Source organism: Somniosus microcephalus, unplaced genomic scaffold (assembly GCF_052327205.1).
Source record: "Somniosus microcephalus isolate GS21.2 unplaced genomic scaffold, FLI_Smic_1.0 unresolved_chr2, whole genome shotgun sequence".
In the NCBI taxonomy this organism is placed as follows: Eukaryota; Metazoa; Chordata; class Chondrichthyes; order Squaliformes; family Somniosidae; genus Somniosus; species Somniosus microcephalus.
Window position 1 is genome coordinate 84,802,862 of NW_028225180.1, and position 20,614 is coordinate 84,823,475.

General features: G+C 49.9%; 1 protein-coding gene across 1 annotated transcript in view; it reads right to left on the bottom strand.

The window, feature by feature from the left end:
- Nucleotides 1-5,534: 5,534 nt before the first annotated feature.
- The window catches only part of LOC147092941 (ADP-ribose glycohydrolase MACROD1-like), a 1,295,420-nt gene continuing 1,280,340 nt past the window's right edge, over nucleotides 5,535-20,614 (bottom strand). The window contains exon 11 of the mRNA XM_085976266.1: nucleotides 5,535-6,876. Within this exon, the coding sequence (XP_085832392.1) occupies nucleotides 6,851-6,876 (26 nt within the window). The 3' untranslated portion in view covers nucleotides 5,535-6,850. The remainder of the gene's footprint in view (nucleotides 6,877-20,614) is intronic.

Genomic DNA, 20,614 nt, shown 5'->3' on the forward strand with positions numbered 1-20,614 from the left:
AGTTAGGAAGGCAAATGGTATGTTGACCTTCATTGCAAGAGGATTTGAGTACAGGAGCAAGGATGTCTTACTACAGTTGTACAGGGCCTTAGTCAGACCATACCTGGAGTACTGTGTGCAGTTTTGGTCTCCTTACCTAACAAGGGTGTACTTGCCATACAGGGAGTGCAACAAAGGTTCACCAGACTGGTTCCTGGGACGGCAGGACTGTCGCATGAGGAGAGATTGGGTCGACTAGGCCTGTATTCACTAGAGTTTAGAAGAATGAGAGAGGATCTCATGGAAACGTATAAAATTCTGACAGGGCTAGACAGACTGGATGCAGGGAGGATGTTTCCCCTGGCTGGGGGGTCTAGAACGAGGGGTCACAGTCTCAGGATACGGGGTAGGACATTTAGGACTGAGATGAGGAGAAATTTCTTCACTCAGAGGGTGGTGAACCTGTGAAATTCTCTACCACAGAAGGCTGTGGAGGCCAAGTCACTGAATATATTTAAGAAGGAGATAGATAGATTTCTAGACACAAAAGGCATCAAGGGGTATGGGGAGAGAGCAGGAATATGGTATTGAGATAGAGGATCAGCCATGATCATATTGAATGGAGGAGCAGGCTCGAAGGGCCAAATGGCCGACTCCTGCTCCGATTTTTCTAATTGCTGTTGCTCAGCTCCTGTAGTACATCTTCAGGGAGGACCCTGTCCGACGGTGCCACTCCAAACCCTGGGGATGTTCAGGAGGGAAACACCTGCACAATCTCTAACAAATCAAATGCAAATGCTGGAATGAAATAAAAGCATAAAATACTGGAAGGCACACAGCAAGTCTGAAACATTTCAGGTGGCGACCCTTCATCAGAACTGGTATAAGACCGATAAAACAAAGTTCAGATCGCAAGATGAGGAAGGCCATTCGACCCATCTTAACCCATCCGGCCAGGAAGACCTCACAGTCTCTCCCTGCTGCTTCAATTGTTTCTTAAATGATTCCAGGGTTTTCACCCTGCGTTTGAAGTAATTTACCTTACCCATAGCTCAAGATCCGCTCCCTGTCTCCTGCTCTCAGGGCTGAAAAGCCAAGTTTCTCCGGTCTTCCCTTCTTCCTCCGACACAAGGGATCAACCTCATGGCTCCGCTGTGAATCTCCTCCCGTCCTCGGAATAGGGAACCGGAGTGGCTGATTCCGCCTCCCACCAGGCCAACTTCATTAAACTTTCACACGTGTTCCTGATATGTAGGCCGACAGAGCCCGTCTCCTGTCTGCTCTCTCTGTTCTGAACTGTCTGCACCCCTGTAGGTTGTATTCATTACTGCCCTCCGGGGCAGCCAGTCTGATATCCTTACTGCATTGTAGTTCTCTAATGTTACAACAGCTTCTAGTTTCAGTAACTTATTCTATTGCTTATTTATGTTGACTGACCCCCCAGTGTCTGCCTGTTCCTGGTATCTGGTTCCTGTATGCCTCTCTGAATATCTGTGTCTATTCCCACTTCTTGATTGCCTTCCAGTCTGATCAGTCTTGACGAGACTGATTATAGACAGCTCTGTCCTGCCCCCCGAATCTTTGTTGTTAAATAATTCTTGATAGCTGCCTCAATATTCCTTGACGTGCTTTGTTCAGGTACAGCCTCTCTCCCTTCTACCATCCTTTTTGCTCAGAGAATATTCCCAGTTACTTCACTATCACACCATGCCACCAGTCACTTACTTACGTTAAGATTATCTTGGTGAATTCCCCTCCTTAACGGAACACCAAGGGGTAAAAATTGGGTCGGGATGCTACCTTCGCCGGGGCACTAAAATTTTCCCAGGTAACACCCCGAGAGGGAGCGCAACTGGAAGCGCCCTGCGTCCCTCTTGGGGCGCTGCGAGCCAATATCGCGGCGCTACGTGCCGCGGTACCGCAGGCCTTCCTCCCCTTATTAAAGGGGAGGGGCCTGGCGCAGCACGACCCGGGGTTCCGCTGGGCCACCAGTGATCGGGAGGGCTGGCAAACGAGCCCGGCACTCAAGACGGGCTCACGGAGAGCAGCCGGCACCTTGCGGGGGAGGGGGGGCCTCACGGGAGCCGCGGACAGCAACGGGGGCAGGTGCTGGCAGGCGGCCAGCAACAAAAATGGCCGCCCGCCACCTCCCCTTTAACTAGCGCCACCCCGGCCGCAGGTAGGGCCCCCCTGACCCCGGCGGACATGGCGTCCGGCGGTAAGTCGGGGGGCGCACCCAATATTACAGCCGGGGTGCGAGCGGGGCATTGTGCATGGCGATGATGTCATTGCCGGCGGCGCAGTGCCACTAACGGTTAGCGCCACCGCTAACCTCCCGCTGAATTCCACGGGAGACGTTAGCGGTGCCACACCCAGGGCGCGAACGGGAGGCGCAAATCAACCAAATTTAGCCCCCCAAGATGTATATGAGGGAACATTACTTTGTGTCTTTATCTTTGAGGTTTGAGTCAATCTCCACATGTTATTTCTCCATATGTTCTGTTATAAATCTCACCATCATGAAAAAACGACTCATAAAATAACGCTGGACGGCCAGCTGGTGGCGCCGTCCAAGGAGTATAAATACTTGGGCGTGGGCCCAGCTTGCCCTGGGACATTTTGTAAGACAGGAACTAGTGAAGTACAACTAGACCTCCATGTTCTGAAACAAGTTGATTAAAGCCTTGCTTTATACTCGAACCAAGTGCGTAGTGAGTTTTATTACGTCATGTTCGTTACCCTGCCTGGACTTCCATTGCTGACTCTCTTCCGAACCCCCTCAGGAGCCCTTCTAACTTCTCCCCTTAACGTTCACTGTTCTAACCCCAGGTAAGCAACTCACCATCCTTTAGGTATTGGCCTTAGGACTGTCCATTTTCCTGGGACGAGCCCCCTACGACTACCGTCTACCTGGGGCTTTCCGTCTATCTGTGCTATCTTCTCTGCTTTTCTAGTTGCCTCTTCTTCTATGACTCGCTTTCCCTCTGGATTACTGCAGTTGCTGTCATTTCTTAAATAGCTTGACAGACTTTGGTACCTTTGTTGAGCAATACTGCAAAGAGCCAGCTAATGGGTTTAATCGTCTGAAACAAATTTTTTAATGGTGGAAAAATTGGTGAAAGGCGTTGTATACTACGCAAAGGTCATCTCAGTCAAGCTGCGAACCAGCAACGGGAAGAGAAATAAAGATATTTGCTCCGACACGAAAGGCAACACGGTGGAATGTGCATGGTAGACTCGTACAAGGAGATGGCGGGGGCGGGGGGAAATCAGCTAAGGAGTGAGGCTGTTGAAGTCAATCATCAAAGACCAGAGGCTGCAGAATACTCAGGAAAGCTTGCTGATGTCAGTCAGGACAGTGGTTGGGCTACTGTAATTGCCTACAGTGAGGGTAAATTCACCAAGGATCCCACTCCTGATCACTATTCAGTGTCTCACCTCCTGACCCCCCAAAGCCTTTCCACCATCTACAAAGCACAAGTAAGGAGTGTGATGGAATACTCTCCACTTGCCTGGATGAGTGCAGCTCCAACAACACCCAAGAAGCTCGACACCATCCAGGACAAAGCAACCCGCTTGATCGGCACCCCATCCACCACCTTAAACATTCACTCCCTCCACCACTGGCGCACCGTGGCTGCAGTGTATACCATCTACAAGATGCACTGCAGCAACTCGCCAAGGTTTCTTCGGCAGCACCTCCCAAACCCACGACCTCTTCCACCTAGAAGGACAAGGGCAGCAGGCTCATGGGAACACCACCACCTCCAGGTTCCCCTCCAAGTCACACACCATCCTGACTTGGAAATATATCGCTGATCCTTCATCGTCGCTGGGTCAAAATCCTGGAACTCCCCCCTAACAGCACTGTGGGAGTACCTTCACCACGCGTACTGCAGCGGTTCAAGAAGAGAGACTTGCATTGATATAGCGCCTTTCACGACCACCAGACGTCCCAAAGCACTTTACAGCCAATGAAGTACTTTTTGAAGTGTAGTCACTGTTGTAATGTAGGAAACGCGGCAGCCAATTTGCGCACAGCAAGCTCCCACAAACAGCAATGTGATAATGACCAGGTAATCAAGGGGATAAGGGGATCAGACGGGAAAGTGGAGATGAGGTAGAAGATCAGCCATGATCTTATTGAATGGTGGAGCAGGCTCGGGGGGCCGTGTGGCCTACTCCTGCTCCTATTTCTTATGTTCTTATGTAAAAAAGATGAGACACTGTTCAGCAAGTCTTCGCTGAACTTGGCTGGAGCAGTGTTGGAAACCAAAGACAGACAGGGCAGAGTGAAAACGGGAGGGAGACTGGAAGCGGCAAGCCATGGAGGGGGTGGTTGATCAGAGTCATGATTACGGACAGAATGGGGGTCAAACAGTCTCTCACGGAGTGATCATTAAAACACCGAACACCCCTATCATATTCATGAATATTACAGTGAAGTCCATTGCCTCAGTGACTCAGCCTGGCCCTTACGAACCCTTCCTGTGCCCGTGAGGTTCGAGTGAATGACAACACATCCCTTTAAACAACAACAACTTGAATTTACATAGCGCCTTTAACGTAGTAAAACGTCCCAAGGCGCTGCACAGGAGTATTTTAAGACAAAAAATTTGACACCGAGCCACATAAGGATAAATTACGGCAGGTGACCAAAAGCTTAGTCACAGAGGTAGGTTTTAAGGAGCGTCTTAAAGGAGGAAAGAGAGGTAGCGAGGCGGAGAGGTTTAGGGAGGGAATTCCAGAGCTTAGGGCCCAGGCAACAGAAGGCATAAGAACATAAGAAACAGGAGCAGGAATAGGCCACTTGGCCCCTGGAGCCTGCTCCGCCATTCAATAAGATCATGGCTGATCTTGGGCTCAAAGCCACTTCTCCGCCCGCTCCCCATAACCCTTCACTCCCTTATCTTGCAAAAATCTGTCTATCTCCATCTTAATGACCCAGCCTCCACGGTTCTCTGGGGCAGAGAATTCCACAGATTTACGACCCTCTGAGAAAAGAAATTCCTCCTCATCTCAGTTATAAAAGGGTGACCTCTTATTCTGAAACTGTGTCCCCGAGTTCTAGATTTCCCCACGAGGGGAAACATCCTCTCTGCATCTACTTTGTCGAGCCCCCTCAGTATCTTATATGTTTCAATAAGATCACCTCTCATTCTTCTAAATTCCAATGAGTATAGGCCCAACCTGCTCAACCTTTCTTCATAAGTCAACCCCCTCATCTCTGGAATTAACCGTGTGAACCATCTCTGAACTGCCTCCAATGCAAGTAAATAAGGAGACCAAAACTGTACGCAGTACTCCAGGTGTGGTCTCACCAACGCCCTGTACAGTTGTAGCAGGACTTCCCTGCTTTTATACTCCAACCCCCTTGAAATAAAGGCCAACATTCCATTTGCCTTTTTGATTACTTGCTGTACCTGCATGCTAACTTTTTGTGATTCATGCACAAGGACCCCCAGGTCCCTCTGAACTGTAGCATTTTGTAATCTCACGGCAAAGCCGCCAAAGACCGCCAAAGGCCGCCAAAGAGAAATAAAGAAACATTTAACTTCATGTGAATCACTTTATCATTACAGAGTCGGACTATCAGCTACAATGATATCAGAATCAAATATCCATTAAGGCACAATAACAGGTACATGCAGAAGAAGCAAAAAAGAACCCATTAACACGCAGAATTTGTTTTTTTTTAAAAAGGGACAATGGTCTAAGAGTTAGTTGCCTGCCTGTTTCCGAGGAGACACTAAAATGGGGCAGGGGGGAAGGTAACGATATTCTCTCAACTTATCGGTGAGTGTCACAAAGGTCGCTTCTCAAACCTAAGTGCCTGCCTCAATCTCTCCATCCTCCCACAGCAGTGGCAATCTGTGCCCACTAACTACCAGTCGGCATGGACTGCAGCTGGGGAGGAGGCTTCGGCCTAAATCACCCTTCCCCAAGTTGGCATAACAGACAGATAAGAGGGAGTTATACAGACACCCTCAAAGCCTCCTTGAAAAAGTGTAACATCCCCACCACCGGCACCTGGGAATTCCCTGGCCCAAGACCGCACAAAGTGGAGGAGAAGCATCCAGGAAAGCGCCGAACACCTCGAGTCTCTTCGCCGGGAGCAAGCGGAAGCCAAGCACAGGCAGCGGAAGGAGCGCACGTCAACCCAAGCGCCCCACCCACCCGCCCCTTCAACCACTGTCTGCCCCACCTGTGACAGAGACTGTAGGTCCCGCATTGGACTCATCAGTCACCTGAGAACTCATTTTTAGTGCGGAAACAAGTCATCCTCGGTTCCGAGGGACTGCCTAAGAGAAGAAGACACAGAGAACGATGGATGCGGGGAAGAGAGTTATAGAGAGAATAACGGATTGTTTAATGGAATAATTTATGGGTGGGGAGGAGCTACATCGGGAGTAATAGGTCAATGGGTGGAAGTTACAAAGCGAAAAACTGATGGTGAGAGGGAGTAACATTGATACACATGCATAGGTGGGAGGAGTTGGGGAATTGTGGATAAATGGGAGAGTCACATTCAGAATAATGGAAAGACAGCAGGGAGTTACATAGAGAATTAAAAAAACATTCTCTGTTAGCAAATATAATGAAAAAAAATCATCAAAGTGTCAGAAAGGCTTACCATAAAGATACAGATTATACATCACCCATTTATTCTGCTACCAGTGTATTGATTTCAATAGTGGGTGCGCTTCGCAATCCAGAATTTATGTAATTTTCATTAAATCTCGAGTTTGCAGATCAGGAAGCGGCAGCGATGAATCAGAACTGGAAGCCGTGAGGAATATTTTTCTTTCTGTGTCTTCAGTTCCAGCGTTCTTCCTGTAACCGGGGGCTTCATCCTTCACTGACGCTGTTCTTAAAGCTGGCTCCGTGACATGGCATCTAATCCATCAAAGACACAAGCTAAATGTTAATGAATGCGTGGGGGGTGTTGGCAATTGGGAGCGGGCAGGGGAGGTTAATCTAGCTGCAAAGGCTTCTTTTCGTATTTTCCATTTTTCAAAGGGATGTTACTGTGCTAATTTAGAGGACGCAACATCTTTCACACTCTGTCAGATGGTGACAGCGCCAAACACATCCGCACCAGGCTGGATGCAAGGCTGAGCTTCCACATTATATTCCACACCATTCCAACCCTGAGAAGAGGCCTTTTCACTGCCTCAGGCTTCTTCCTGCTCATAACTCGTGCGCCTCTGTGCCAGGGACACGGCAAGCCCCGCAGGTGAAATGCTGCCACGACCTTTCACCTCTGGGAATCCAGGTTCAAATATGGCCTCAGCAGATGGGCTGAATGTCTCCTCGCTATGCCATCAGGGCCCTGGGTGAAATGAGCCGGGTGCACTCCACCCAGTTCCTGCTGGGTGCAGATACACAGCACATAAGGGCTGGATTTTGCCAATGGGGAGCTTTTGGAGGCGGGACTCTCGCTTGTCGGGTTTTAGTCCCGCCTCCATCAACTTCTGGCCAACCCGCGCTATTTTCCCTTTATTGATCTTGTTAAGCCCGCCCAGCGGGCTCAGCAGGCCAAGTAAGGGGAAGCCGGTTACAGAGAACGTCAGCGTATGACATTTCATCTCTCAAAAACTTTTGACAGATGAATTGTCATCGTTTGACAGCCCTGTGAAGCTATCAAACACTGACATTCTCTGTAGTTTGATGAGTTCTTGAATTCAAGACCTCATCAAACCTCTTTCTTTTGCAGAAATGAGATGGTTGTTGCATTGGAGAATGCAGCAGCCATCTGTCATCTCCACTGCGGAGGTCTGAGACTCTCCGCATACCCACCGACTGAAGCCTGCAGGAAGAAACAAAGGTAAGTACACTTTTACTAACACTTTGCATTTACCTCAGATACTCACCTCTCCACACTTGCACACATCACTTACCTTCACACCACACTTTTGTACCCCTCCGACCCACTGCTCGCCTCGGTGACCCTGGCGGGGTTCAGAGCCTTCGGGAAGCCCGCACTTGTGTGGGCAAAAAGGGGATAATCCTCGGATGTAATCCCTTCCCGCCTCCAAAGGAGACGGGACCCAGTGTGGGACGGCTACCCGCCTCCTGGCAAGATGGCATGCAGGCGATTTGGGCACCCGCTCCCAAATTTTTCCATTTTCCCGGCAGTCCTGCCTCCATACCCGCCTCCCCAGGGCTGGCAAGATCGCGCCCCTCGACACTGGCCTACTCCTCGATCCCCATCAGCGATGATCCACCATTGCCGGCTGTTCCATCGGTCCCATCCCCTAATCCCATCTTTCATCTTGTTTGGTGTCAGCTTTTTCTTCTTCCCTGCCCTGTGAGGTATTCTACAGTGTCTTTGTGATATGAGGCAGGCTATAGGAACGTAACTTGCTGATTTGTAGTATCTTACAATCAGTCTCCTGATGTGGAACACCAAGATTAAAGAGATTTCATGTTGAAAAAATAAATAAATCTGTTTGGCATTGAGAGCTGCATCGCTCAGCTCCATTATTAATGTGTCCCACATCACAATGGTAAGATTAGCATTGGCACTTCTTCAGTACTGATGAAAATGTATGGAAAACCTTAATAATTTATGTATTTCGGGGGAGAAATTTGGTATTGCCCCGTTTGGGGCGTAATTATTGGCTGGGCGCAAAGTTTAGCGCCTGGCGCCAATTATCGCCTCCGACTGCAAACTTGGCTTCTATCGCCCCTGGAGGTGATTGGAGCGCTAAATCAGGCGCTACACACCTCTATTAAGGCGCTAACGCCAAGGAGCGAGGCACTACCTCAGCGCGCTGGCGAAGCGCATGTGATGTCACTCAGCAATGGAACACAGACACACTGGCGCCGACCAGTTCTGAAAGGGGAAGGTCGATCTTGCTCTCCATCCACACCTTGCTTATTGCAGCCTTGAATCTCGGCCTGGAGAGACCTGTACATCAAATCTGCTGGAAAGAACAATGGAGAGGCCCAGGGAAAGAACTCAGAGTGCAGCCCCCATAGTCTCTTCTAAATCGATGCAAGGAAGGTCAAATCAAAATGAACCTGCAAAGTGCTGCTCAGTACCCAAAACTCCTTCACACAGCGTTGAATCTCTCCAGAAGGCTCTCTCTCTCTCAGAATGCGTGGTGCAAAAATGTCGCCGACAAAAAAAGGCAGGAAGCGGTCGCCCAGTCCCTTCCCAACTGCAAAACGCTCCCCTGTCATTGCTACTGGCAGGCGGAAAGGCAGGAGGCGCCACTCAATATGCAGTCCGGGGCGTTGTGCACTCGACTGACGTTACGATCTGCAGGCACAGGAGATCGTGGCGGTAGTGGTTAGCACCGTCGCAAAATGTCTGGTCAATTTCGCGAGCGGTGCAAACATCGTCGCGCCTGGGCGCTAGATGCTTTGCGCCCCGTTAGCGCCCTCTTAGGGCGCTAACGGGAGGCACAAAGCAACTAAAATTTCCCCCCCTACAACGTGAGGGACAGAAGTGTGATAATCTGGAAGACTCGCCACAATATTTATTAATGTAATTATTGACATGAATGAATCAGTCATTCATGAAAGAAAGACTTATGAAATAATACTGAGCGGCCTGCGGGTGGCGCTGTCCAGGGAGAGTATAAATACTCGGGCACGGGCCCAGCTTGCGCAGGACATTCTTAACAGGAACTAGTGAAGGACACAACTTGACCTCCAGGTTGTAAAACAGTTGATTAAAGCTTTGTTTAACGCTTAGACCAAGTGCCGAGTAGTTTTCTTACGTCAATTATGATGTCTGAGCTTTGACAGTGTTTGTCAGCAGACTGTTCAATCTCAGAGACAATCCCAATCACCACATTTGCAACTCCAGCAAGGGCTACGGGATTGTGAGCCGGAGCTGAAAACACCCAGCTCATTTTCTTCTCCCTACCCCAGGACTGCCACGAGCAACCGTCACCCTGAGTAAGATCAACACCAGCACAAGCCAAGGATTGAAGCTCGCACCTTCCATGATCTGTGTGGCTCAAATACCCACTGGGTAATCCTGTGGTGCCACGGAGCAAGCCTCAGGTTGGGGATAATGTACCATTTGCCCCGCAGGGTTGCGACTGACGGCTGGTGCACTATTGGAAAGAAAGACTTGCATTTATGTAGTACCTTATCACATCTCCAAATGGGCTTCACAACAACAACTTGTATTTATATAGCTCCTTTAATGTAGTAAAACGTTCCAAGGCGCTGCACAGGAGTATTTTAAGACAAAAAAAAAAATTGACATCGATCCACATAAGGATAAATTAGGGCAGGTGACCAAAAGCTTGGTCAAAGACGTAGGTTTTAAGGAGTGTTTTGATGGAGGAAAGAGAGGTAGCGAGGTGGAGAGGTTTAGGCAGGGAATTCCAGAGCTTAGGGCCCAGGCAACAGAAGGCACGGCCGCCAACGGTTGAGTGATTATAATCAGGGATCCTCAAGAGGGCAGAATTAGAGGAGCGCAGATATCTCGGGGGGTTGTGGGGCTGGAGAAGATTACAGAGATAGGGAGGAACAGCACTAATAACGGTCCTTTATAAACCTCCAGACCCACAAAGTGTAAAGAAGACAAACCAGCAAGTAAGAAATACAAGGCAAATAGAGCTAAGTCTCACTCCAGAGACTTCAGTGCAAAATCTAGGCCGACACTTTCAGTGCAGTACCGGGGGAGCACTGCACTGCCGGAGCTGCCGTCTTTCGGACAAGATGTTAAACCGAGGCCCTGCCTGCCCTCTTAGGTGGGCCTAAAAAATCCCACAGCCACTATTTCAACGAACAGCAGGGGAGCTCTCCCTCAACCGACATCGCCAAAACAGATGTGACCTGAATCTTGTCATTCATGTGAAAATTACTTATATAACAATACTGGGCGGCCTGCTGGTGGCGCTGTCCAGGGACAGCATAAATACTCGGGCACGGGCCCAGCTTGTGCAGGACATTCTTTAACAGGAACTAGTGAAGGACACAACTAGATCTCCATGTTGAAAAACAGTTGATTAAAGCCTTGTTTAATACTCAGACCAAGTGCCGAGTAGTTTTTTTACGTCAAGATGAACTGGTCATTATCTCATTGCTGTTTGTGGGAGCTTGCTGTGCGCAAATTGCCTGCTGTGTTTCCTACATTACAACAGTGACTGCACTTCAGAAAAAGTACTTCATTGGCTGTGGTCGTGAAAGGCGCTACATAAATGCAAGTCTTTCTTTCTTTTTACACTTCGTGCTGAATAGCTTTTGAGCCGATGAATGGTGGGCGTTACTCGGGAAAGCTATTCTTGGCCTTCCTCATCAGTTCTCGCAATCGAAGAAACTGCTGAATAATTTACCACCAAATTGTGCCTGTCGCCTCTTCATCAACCGAGCTCGATGTCTTTGTTAAATATTACATACCCAGAAGGAAGAGGATTGAAGGTTTTAGTGTGGGATAGAGTCAGTGGCGAGGGAACAAGCAATGAATGACTTTAAAGTGCAGTCACTGTGACGTAATAAAACTCACTACGCACTTGGTTCGAGTATAAAGCAAGGCTTTAATCAACTTGTTTCAGAACATGGAGGTCTAGTTGTACTTCACTAGTTCCTGTCTTACAAAATGTCCCAGGGCAAGCTGGGCCCACGCCCGAGTATTTATACTCCTTGGGCGGCGCCATCAACTGGCCATCCAGTGTTATTTCATGAGTCATTTCTTCATGCTGATGAGATTTATAACACACTGTTGTTACCGAGCAGCAGGGTAACCCTCTAAAGCAAATGACCCAGCGCTAATGCTGTTGGGGAGTACAAAACCTTCCTTGGGAGGTAGTTTTGTTCTGCGCTGCCAGTGGCTTAATAGTTTCTGATGGCACAATGTGGCCGCAAGCTCGCAGACTGGATGCACGGGTCAGCTATTAACTCTTGACACTCTTGGACTGTACTCATCTTCTCTAAGATCAGTAGAAAAAGAAAGTACTTTCTACAGCGCCTTTCACCACCTCAGGACGTCCCAAAGCGCTTTACAGCCAATGGCGTACTTTACAAGTTGTAATGTGGGAAACGCGGCAGCCAATTTGCGCACAGCAAGCTCTCACAAACAGCAATGTGATAATGACCAGATCACCTGTTTTAGTGATGCTGGTTGAGGGATAAATATTGGCCCTAGGACGCCGGGGAGAACTCCCCCTGCTGTTCTTCCAATAGTGGCCGTGGGATCTTTTACATCCACCTGAGAGGGCAGACGGTGTCTCGGTTTAACGTCTCATCCGAAAGATGGCACCTTCGACAGTGCAGCGCTTCCTCAGTACTGCCCCTCCGACAGTGCACCGCCCCCTCAGTACTGCCCCTCCGACAGTGTGGCGCTCCCTCAGTACTGCCCCTCTGACACTGCGGTGCTCCCTAACGACTGTCCCTCCGACAGTGCGGCGCTCCCTCAGTACTGCCCCTCGACAGTGCGGCGCTCCCTCAGTACTGCCCCTCCGACACTGCGGCGCTCCCTAACTACTGCCCCTCCGACAGTGCGGCGCTCCCTCAGTACTGCCCCTCCGACAGTGCGGCGCTCCCTCAGTACCGCCAGCCCGACAGTGTGGCGCTCCCTCAGCACTGCCCCTCCGACAGTGCGGCGCTCCCTCAGTACTGTCACTGGAGAGTGTCAGCCTGTGTTATGGGCTCAAGGCTCTGGAGTGGGACTTGAAGCCACAATGTTCTGACTCCGAGGCAAGGGTCATACCACTGAGCCAAAGCTGACACCTCACAATGGAAGTTGTAACTTTGAGGGTGCCAATCGTAGTTCTGGTGCTGAAGACTCTGTCCTGCAGCAGAGACGGGATGAACCCGACACCAGAACACAAACAGAATACAAACCGCAGAAGCAGCACTCAAGGGCAAAAAGCGAGGTCAGCAGTTGCTGCTGATCAAGCGCATGACGCTGAACCCAAACTCCTCTGCAGAAAACAGCAACATCACCAGAACTGATGACACCGAACGTGCGAGGGAGCGAAATCAACATCCGTGTGGCTACAGTCATTAACCTCGACTGCTTCACAGGTCTTCTCATTTCCAGTGTACACGAGCTAATTCAGCTCCCCCTCATTACTGGGGCCACTCTCTCCTCCCAAGTTACCTCCCCAACGATCATGTCATCCGTATGCAATGAAACATAATCAGAACCAGACGACTTATCCAGAATAAATTCTTTTTGATTCTTTCTGTTTCAAGCAAGATCCGAACGATAGAATTGTTTTTTTTTTAAACTTCCCCGAGTTTTCTGCTCTCCTCTCCTGAAGGTGCTGACTTTCCCGCCCTGCTGCCCCCCCACCCCGCCCCGAGGTAACGGATTCAAAGAGGATGTTTCCCCTCGTGGGGGAATCTAGAACTCGGGGGCACAGTTTCAGAATAAGGGGTCGCCCATTTAAGATGGAGATGAGGAGGAATTTCTTCTCTCAGAGGGTCGTGAATCTGTGGAATTCTCTTCCCCAGAAAGCTGTGGAGGCGGAGTCGGTGAATACAGGAAACTCTCTTTTTACCGACACCTAAATAACCGGAAATCTCTCTTAACCGGCAAAATTCAGGAGTAGGCTCAGGTAAGTTTTACTTCATATTAGTGGCCGTGTAACCGGGGTTCCTGGATCTGTGGCCGTGTAACCGGGGTTCCTGCACCTGTGGCCATGCAACAGGGACGCCTGGATCTGTGGCCATGTACGGGGCTCTCCTACCTTCGTACGTATACCTCTCTGTAATCCGGACCTTTTGATCAACCGGCAGCACGCCGGTCCCGTCTAAAAAAGAGTTTCCTGTATATTTAAGGTGGAGATAGACAGATTTTTGAACAATAAGGGAGTCGAGGGTTATGGGGAGCGGGCAGGGAAGTGGTGTTGAGGCCAAGATCAGATCAGCCATGATCTTATTGAATGGTGGAGCAGGCTCGAGGGGCCAAATGACCGACTCCTGCTCCTGTTTCTTATGTATTCTTAAGTATTCACAGTTCCCAGAACTGCTCTGGTACCTCGCCCTAGCTGCCAATCCTCATATATGCACGCAGTGAGTGTTGACAGGCTATTAGCAACATAGGAAGAAGGTAGGAACAGGAACCTCGAGCCTGTTCCACCATCCAGTTAGATCTCGGCTGATCTGCATCTTAACTCCATCTACCCGCTGACATAAGAAAACTACTAGGCACTTGGTCTGAGTATTAAACAAGGCTTTAATCAACTGTTTTTCAACATGGGGATCTAGTTGTGTCCTTCACTAATTCCTGTTAAGGAATGTCCTGAGCAAGCTGGGCCCATGCCCGAGTATTTATACTCTCCCTGGACAGCGCCACCAGCAGGCCGCCCAGTATTGCTTCATAAGTTATTTCCACATGAATGACAAGATTCATGTCACCCGCCTTGGTTCCGTAACCCTCATTACCCTTGCCTAACAAAAATCTATCAATCTCAGTTTTGACATTTTCAATTGACCCCCAGCCTCAGCAGATTTTGGGGGAGAGAGTTCTAGATTTCCACTGCCTTTTGTGTGAAGACGTGCTTCCTGACATCACCCCTGTACGGCCTGGCTCTGATTTTAAGGTTATGCCCCCTTGTTCTGGACTCCACCCCCCCCGCACCAGAGGAAATAGTCTCTCTCTATCTATCCTGTCAAATCCTTTAATCATCTTAAATACTTCGATTAGATCGCCCCTTAATCTTCTAAACTCGAGGGAATACAAGCCCAGTCTGTGCAACCTGTCCTCGTAATTTAAACCTTTTAGCCCAGGTATCAACAGGAACAGCAAAACGTTTAAGAATTCGGGTCATCAATCAGTTCCACTTTTACCTTTGATGTCTTCACCCTTTAGTCTTTCTTCATCTGTTCGCATTCGCGACTTGCCTACGTGCTCTGACCTATAATTAGAACCCCCATTGCCAAAGCTGTCTCCAGAAAAGCTCAAGTTTCTCTTTCATGCCAAATGCATCTTTTCCTCTCAACAACTCAGATCTCCAAAAAGCCCAAGACTGAATGCTGCTCCCGTATCTGGGGAGGCTCTTGTGGCACTTCCCTCACTCTCCTGGTGTGTACAAGGTAGAGCTTGTTATATAATTGATGAGCTGTCTCTCTCACCTCTAGCTGTCTCTAATCTCTCTCAGTCTCAACCTCCCTCACCTCTCCCTACTGCAAAGTTTGCTGCTCTTCTCAACTTCCCTCTCTTATCTTTCAATGCACTGTCGAAATGAAATGCACTTTCCATACCTCGGGAGCCTACTGTCAACAAGGGCAGACGTCGATGACAAAGTCCAACACTGCCTTCAGTGTGCCAGTGCAGCCTTCGGTCGCCTGAGGAAGAGTGTGTTTGAAGACCAGGACCTCAAGCCCGGCACCAAGCTCATGGTCTACAGGGCAGCAGTGATACCCGCCCTCCTGTATGCCTCAGAGACATGGACCATTTACAGCAGGCACCTCAAAGCACTGGAGAGGTACCACCAACGCTGCCTCCACAAGATCCTGCAAATCCATTGGCAGGATCGGCGCACCAACGTCAGTGTTCGCGCTCAGGCCAACATCCCCAGCATCGAAGTTTAGACCACGCTCGATTAGCTCCAATGGACGGGCCACATCGACCGCATGCCCGATACGCGACTCCCAAAACAAGCACTCTACTCGGAGCTCCGACACGGCAAGAGAGCCCCAGGTGGGCAGAGGAAACGCTTCAGGGACACCTTCAAAGGCTCCTTGAAAAAGTGCAACATCCCCACCGACACCTGGGAATCCCCGGCCCAAGACCGCACAAAGTGGAGGAGTAGCATCCAGGAAGGCGCTGAGCACCTCGAGTCTCTTCGCCGGGAGCAAGCAGAAGCCAAGCGCAAACAGCGGAAGGAGCGCACGTCAACCCAAGCACCCCACCCACCCGCCCCTTCAACCACCGTCTGCCCCACCCGCGACAGAGACTGTAGGTCCCACATTGGGCTCATCAGTCACCTGAGAACACATTTTTAGTGCGGAAGCAAGTCATCCTCGGTTCCGAGGGACTGCCGAAGAGAGATTGAGAGAGAGAGAGACTGTCGCACAAACTCTCGCTCCTCCCTAAATGCTCACCACGTTGAGATCAAAAGTCACTGAAAAAAGAACTTTCGTTTCTATCCTGCCTTTCACGACCTCAGGATGTCCCAAAGCGCTTTACAGCCAATGGAACACGCTTTAAAAGGGCTCCCGATGAGGAGACTCTCTTTAAAATTGGTCCTGATCGGGAGACTTCCTTTGGAAACAGAGTCCCGATGCGACTCGCTCTTACTGAAGTGCTGGTGACCCTGGTGGAGTGTCGGAGGCTGCTGCAGTGAGCAATCACCCTGCAGACGTCTTTTATTTGTTATGTAATTACTATGTTTGAAAGATCATGCGACTGAGCACAAATCAATTTCAGCTAGAATTAAATTTACTTAAATATCATTCCTAGCTGATAGGAATTGATTGTCCATTAACCAGGCTTTAAAATATGAATGATGTTCTTTGCGGCCCATAATTGACTTGAGACGAAAAGACGCAATGCTGCCGAGGAGAGCGCGAAGTCAGGATTGCTCATTATTGAGGCAAAGTGTGTCATCATTTAGTAAGACAAGAAAGAAGGGTCCCAGATAAAAGGCTAAAGTAAACAAGGGCCTTGAGCACAGGACGAGAGGACAAAATTCACAAGCCGGGAGGAAGGAAGGAGCTGATCTGGGGTCAGTTGGCATCTGTTGAGAAACGGGATTGGGAGTTATGGAGATATTGATTGGTTTTTTTTTCAGGGGAGCTATGGGGAAAGAACCTAAAGCCAGGGGGGTCGACGGGTGTGGGGAGGGAAATCCGGCATGGCATCTTGATAACAATCTCCTGAAGCTGCTGTTCCAGGGGAGCTGGTAGTCCTCCTGTACCTCAATCGAGAAACCATTCTTCAGGTGTGAAGAACGCCTCGATTTCAAAATTCTCATCCTTGTTTTCAAGTCCCTCAATGGCCTCGCCCCTTCCTGTCTCTGTAATCTCCTCCAGCCCCCACAACACCCCCCCCACCCAAGATCTCTGCGCTCCTCTAATTCTACCCTCTTGAGCATCCCTGATTATAATCGCTCCACCATTGGCGGCCGTGCCTTCAGCTGCCTGGGCCCTAAGCTCTGGAATTCCCTCCCTAAACCTCTCCGCCTCTCTCTCTCCTCCTTTAAGATGCTCCTTAAAACCTACCTCTTTGACCAAGCTTCACCTCTTTCACCTGCCCTAATTTCTCCTTATGTGACTCGGTGTCAAATTTTCTTTTGTCTTGTAACACTCCTGTGCAGCGCATTGGGATGTTTTACTACACTAACGGCACTATATAAATACAAATTGTTGTTGTTGTGGTCCTAGATAGTGACTGCTATTCGACTGCAGTCGCCGTCACAGCCAAGACTGCCTCTGTCTTCACACGTGCACAACAGGACAAACAGCGTTGAGATAAATAACTTGGGCTTTTCCACTCCTGACCCCTCCACTCAAAGCGGTGGAAAGCTCACTTGATTGCGTAGCTGCGGGTGAGGGTCGGACCAGGATCGGATGAGGGAACCGTCAAAGAGTGAGGCAGGAACGTGGAAGAAGAGAAGGATCGCCTCAATGAACAAAGAGAAAAATGAGAAGTTCCGCAATTTGTATTCAGTTGATCCGCAACCTAGAAAAGTCCAGTTATTAATGCAGCCAGCCCCTGTGAAATGTAGATTCTTGTTATTAATTAACACAGGGCTATCTGTGGGAATAACCACACTAAAACCTTCAATCCTCTTCCTTCTGGGTATGTACTATTTAACAAAGACATCCAGCTCAGTTGATGAAGAGGCGACAGGCACAATTTGGTGGTAAATTATTCAGCAGTTTCTTCGATTGCGAGAACTGATGAGGAAGGACAAGAATAGTTTTCCCGAGTAACGCCCACAATTCATTGGCTCAAAAGCTATTCAGCATGAAGTGCAAAAAGAAAGAAAGACTTGCATTTGTATAGCGCCTTTCACGACCACAGCCAATGAAGCACTTTTTGAAGTGTGGTCACTATTGCAATGTAGGAAACACGGCAGCCAATTTGCGCACAGCAAGCTCCCACAAACAGCAATGTGATAATGACCAGATCATCTGTTTTAGTGATGTTGGTTGAGGGATAAATATTGGCCCCAGGTATAACTCGCCTACTCTTCTTCGAAATAGTGCCATGGGATCTTTTACATCCACCTGAGAGAGCAGACGGGGCCTCAGTTTAACATCTCATCCGAAAGACAGCACCTCCAACAGTGCAGCACTCTCTCAGTACTGCCCCTCCAACAGTGCGGCACTCCCTCAGTACTGCCCCTCCGACAGTGCAGCGCTCCCTCAGTACTGCCCCTCCGACAGTGCGGCGCTCCCTCAGTACTGCCCCTCTGACAGTGCAGCGCTCCCTCAGTACTGCCCCTCCGACAGTGCGGCGCTCCCTCAGTACTGCCCCTCCAACAGTGCGGCACTCCCTCAGTACTGCCCCTCCGACGGTGCGGTGCTCCCTCAGTGCTGCTCCTCCGACAGTGCAGCGCTCCCTCAATACTGCCCCTCCGATAGTGTAGCAATCCCTCAGTATTGTCCCTCCGACAGTGCGACATTCCCTCAGTACTGCCCCTCCAACAGTGCAGCGCTCCCTCAGTACTGCCCCTCCGATAGTGTAGCAATCCCTCAGTATTGTCCCTCCAACAGTGCGGCGCTCCCTCAGTAATGCCCCTCCGATAGTGTAGCAATCCCTCAGTATTGTCCCTCCAACAGTGCGGCGCTCCCTCAGTAATGCCCCTCCGACAGTGCAGCGCTCCCTCAGTAATGCCCCTCCGACGGTACAGCGCTCCCTCAGTACTGCCCCTCCGACGGTGCAGCGCTCCCTCAGTACTGCCCCTCCGACAGTGCGGCGCTCCCTCAGTACCGCCCCTCCGACAGTGCGGCGCTCCCTCAGTACTGCCCCTCCGACAGTGCGGCGCTCCCTCAGTACTGCCCCTCCGACAGTGCGGCGCTCCCTCAGTACTGCACTGGAGTGTCAACCGAGCTTTATGTGCTGCAAGTCTCTGGAGTGGGACCTGAACCCTCAACCTTCTGACTCAGAAGCGAGAGTGCTACCAACTGAGCCACAGCTGGAAAGCTTTAAGGTTTTATGCAAAAGGTTTGCCATTTAAACCCCTCCGTGTATGTGGCTACTCTTCCCCCCACCCAGTTTTCTCCCTCTACACCCCCTGCCTCCCTGAAGTGGATGACTCGTGCTAGGGTACAGTAATACTTCACCCAATAGCCTGCTGACACTCAGGGCTAGAATTTCCCAGAGCCGTGGAGGCGGGATTGGAGGCATGTGGGGGGTTAAAATCGCGAAATCGGGGGGCACGAACCCATCCCGCCCCCAACCCGCCTCCACGTGAGGCGGGAAGGGGATTAGTGCCAATTAACTGCCTGTTAACAGGTAGTTAACAAGCAGTTTTTAGCCTAATCCCTATTTTTGGCCCTGAAGTGTGGGATTCCCAACGGCTCCAAACCACGCCAAGTTAGCGAGGCGGACCGTCGGGCTGAAGGGCTTGGAGGGTTCAAGATGTCCGGTGTTCAGGTGAGTGATGGGTGCATGAGTGCAGAGGTAAGTGTGTTTGGTGTGTGTAAAGTGTTTAAATAAGTTTTACTTACCTAACTTACTAATGCAGGCTTCCTTCCTTTAGGTCTCGGGAGTCCTTCATCCGACCGGCACAGAAAGCAGAATGGCTGCGAGCTGTCAAAATCTGCAGCATTCAGCTTTCTGTTCCGGAGAGATCTCGAAATCATCCTGAGAGGAGGAATTAACCTGGAGTGCAGATTGTCAGTGTTTCAAAGAGCTGTCAAGCGCTGATATTTCATCTGTCAAAAGCTCTTGACGGGTGAAATGTCAATCTGTGATGTCACCTGTTGCCGGGTGGCCCTTAATTGGCCTGCTGAGCTTGCTGGGCGGGCTCAACAAGGTCAATCAAGGGAAAATCGAGTGGGTTGGCCACAACTCGATGGAGGCGGCACTACAACCCCAAAAGTGGGAGTCCCGCCTCCTACTCGCTTCCATTGATAAATTCCAGCCCTCACTGTCTAGATCTGGCCCGAGCCCTTGCAGTCCTCAAAACCCAGGCAACTTAAAATAGACAGACTTCAAAGAGAATTTGCATTTCTGCAGCACCTTTCACCACCTCAGGGCATCCCAAGGCGCTTTACAGCCAATGAAGTACTTTTTGTGAAGTGTGGTCACTGTTGTAATGTAAGAAACACGGCAGCCAAATTGCGCACCGCAAGCTCCCACAAACAGCAATGAGATAATGACTCAGATCATCTGTTTCGGCGATGTCGGTTGAGGGAGAGCTCCCTTGCTGTTTGTCGAAATAGTGCCCGTGGGATTTTTTAGGCCTACCTAAGAGGGCAGGCGGGGCCTCGGTTTAACATCTTATCCGAAAGACGGTGCCTCCGGCAGTGCAGCGCTCCCTCGGTACTGCACTGAGAGTGTTGGCCTAGATTTTGTACTGAAGTCTCTGGAGTGAGACTTAGCTCTATTTGCCTTGTATTTCTTACTTGCTGGTTTGTCTTCTTTACATTTTGTGTGTCTGGAGGTTTATAAAGGACCGTTATTAGTGCTGTTCCTCCCTATCTCTGTAATCTCCTCCAGCCCCACAACCCCCCTGAGATATCTGCGCTCCTCTAATTCTGCCCT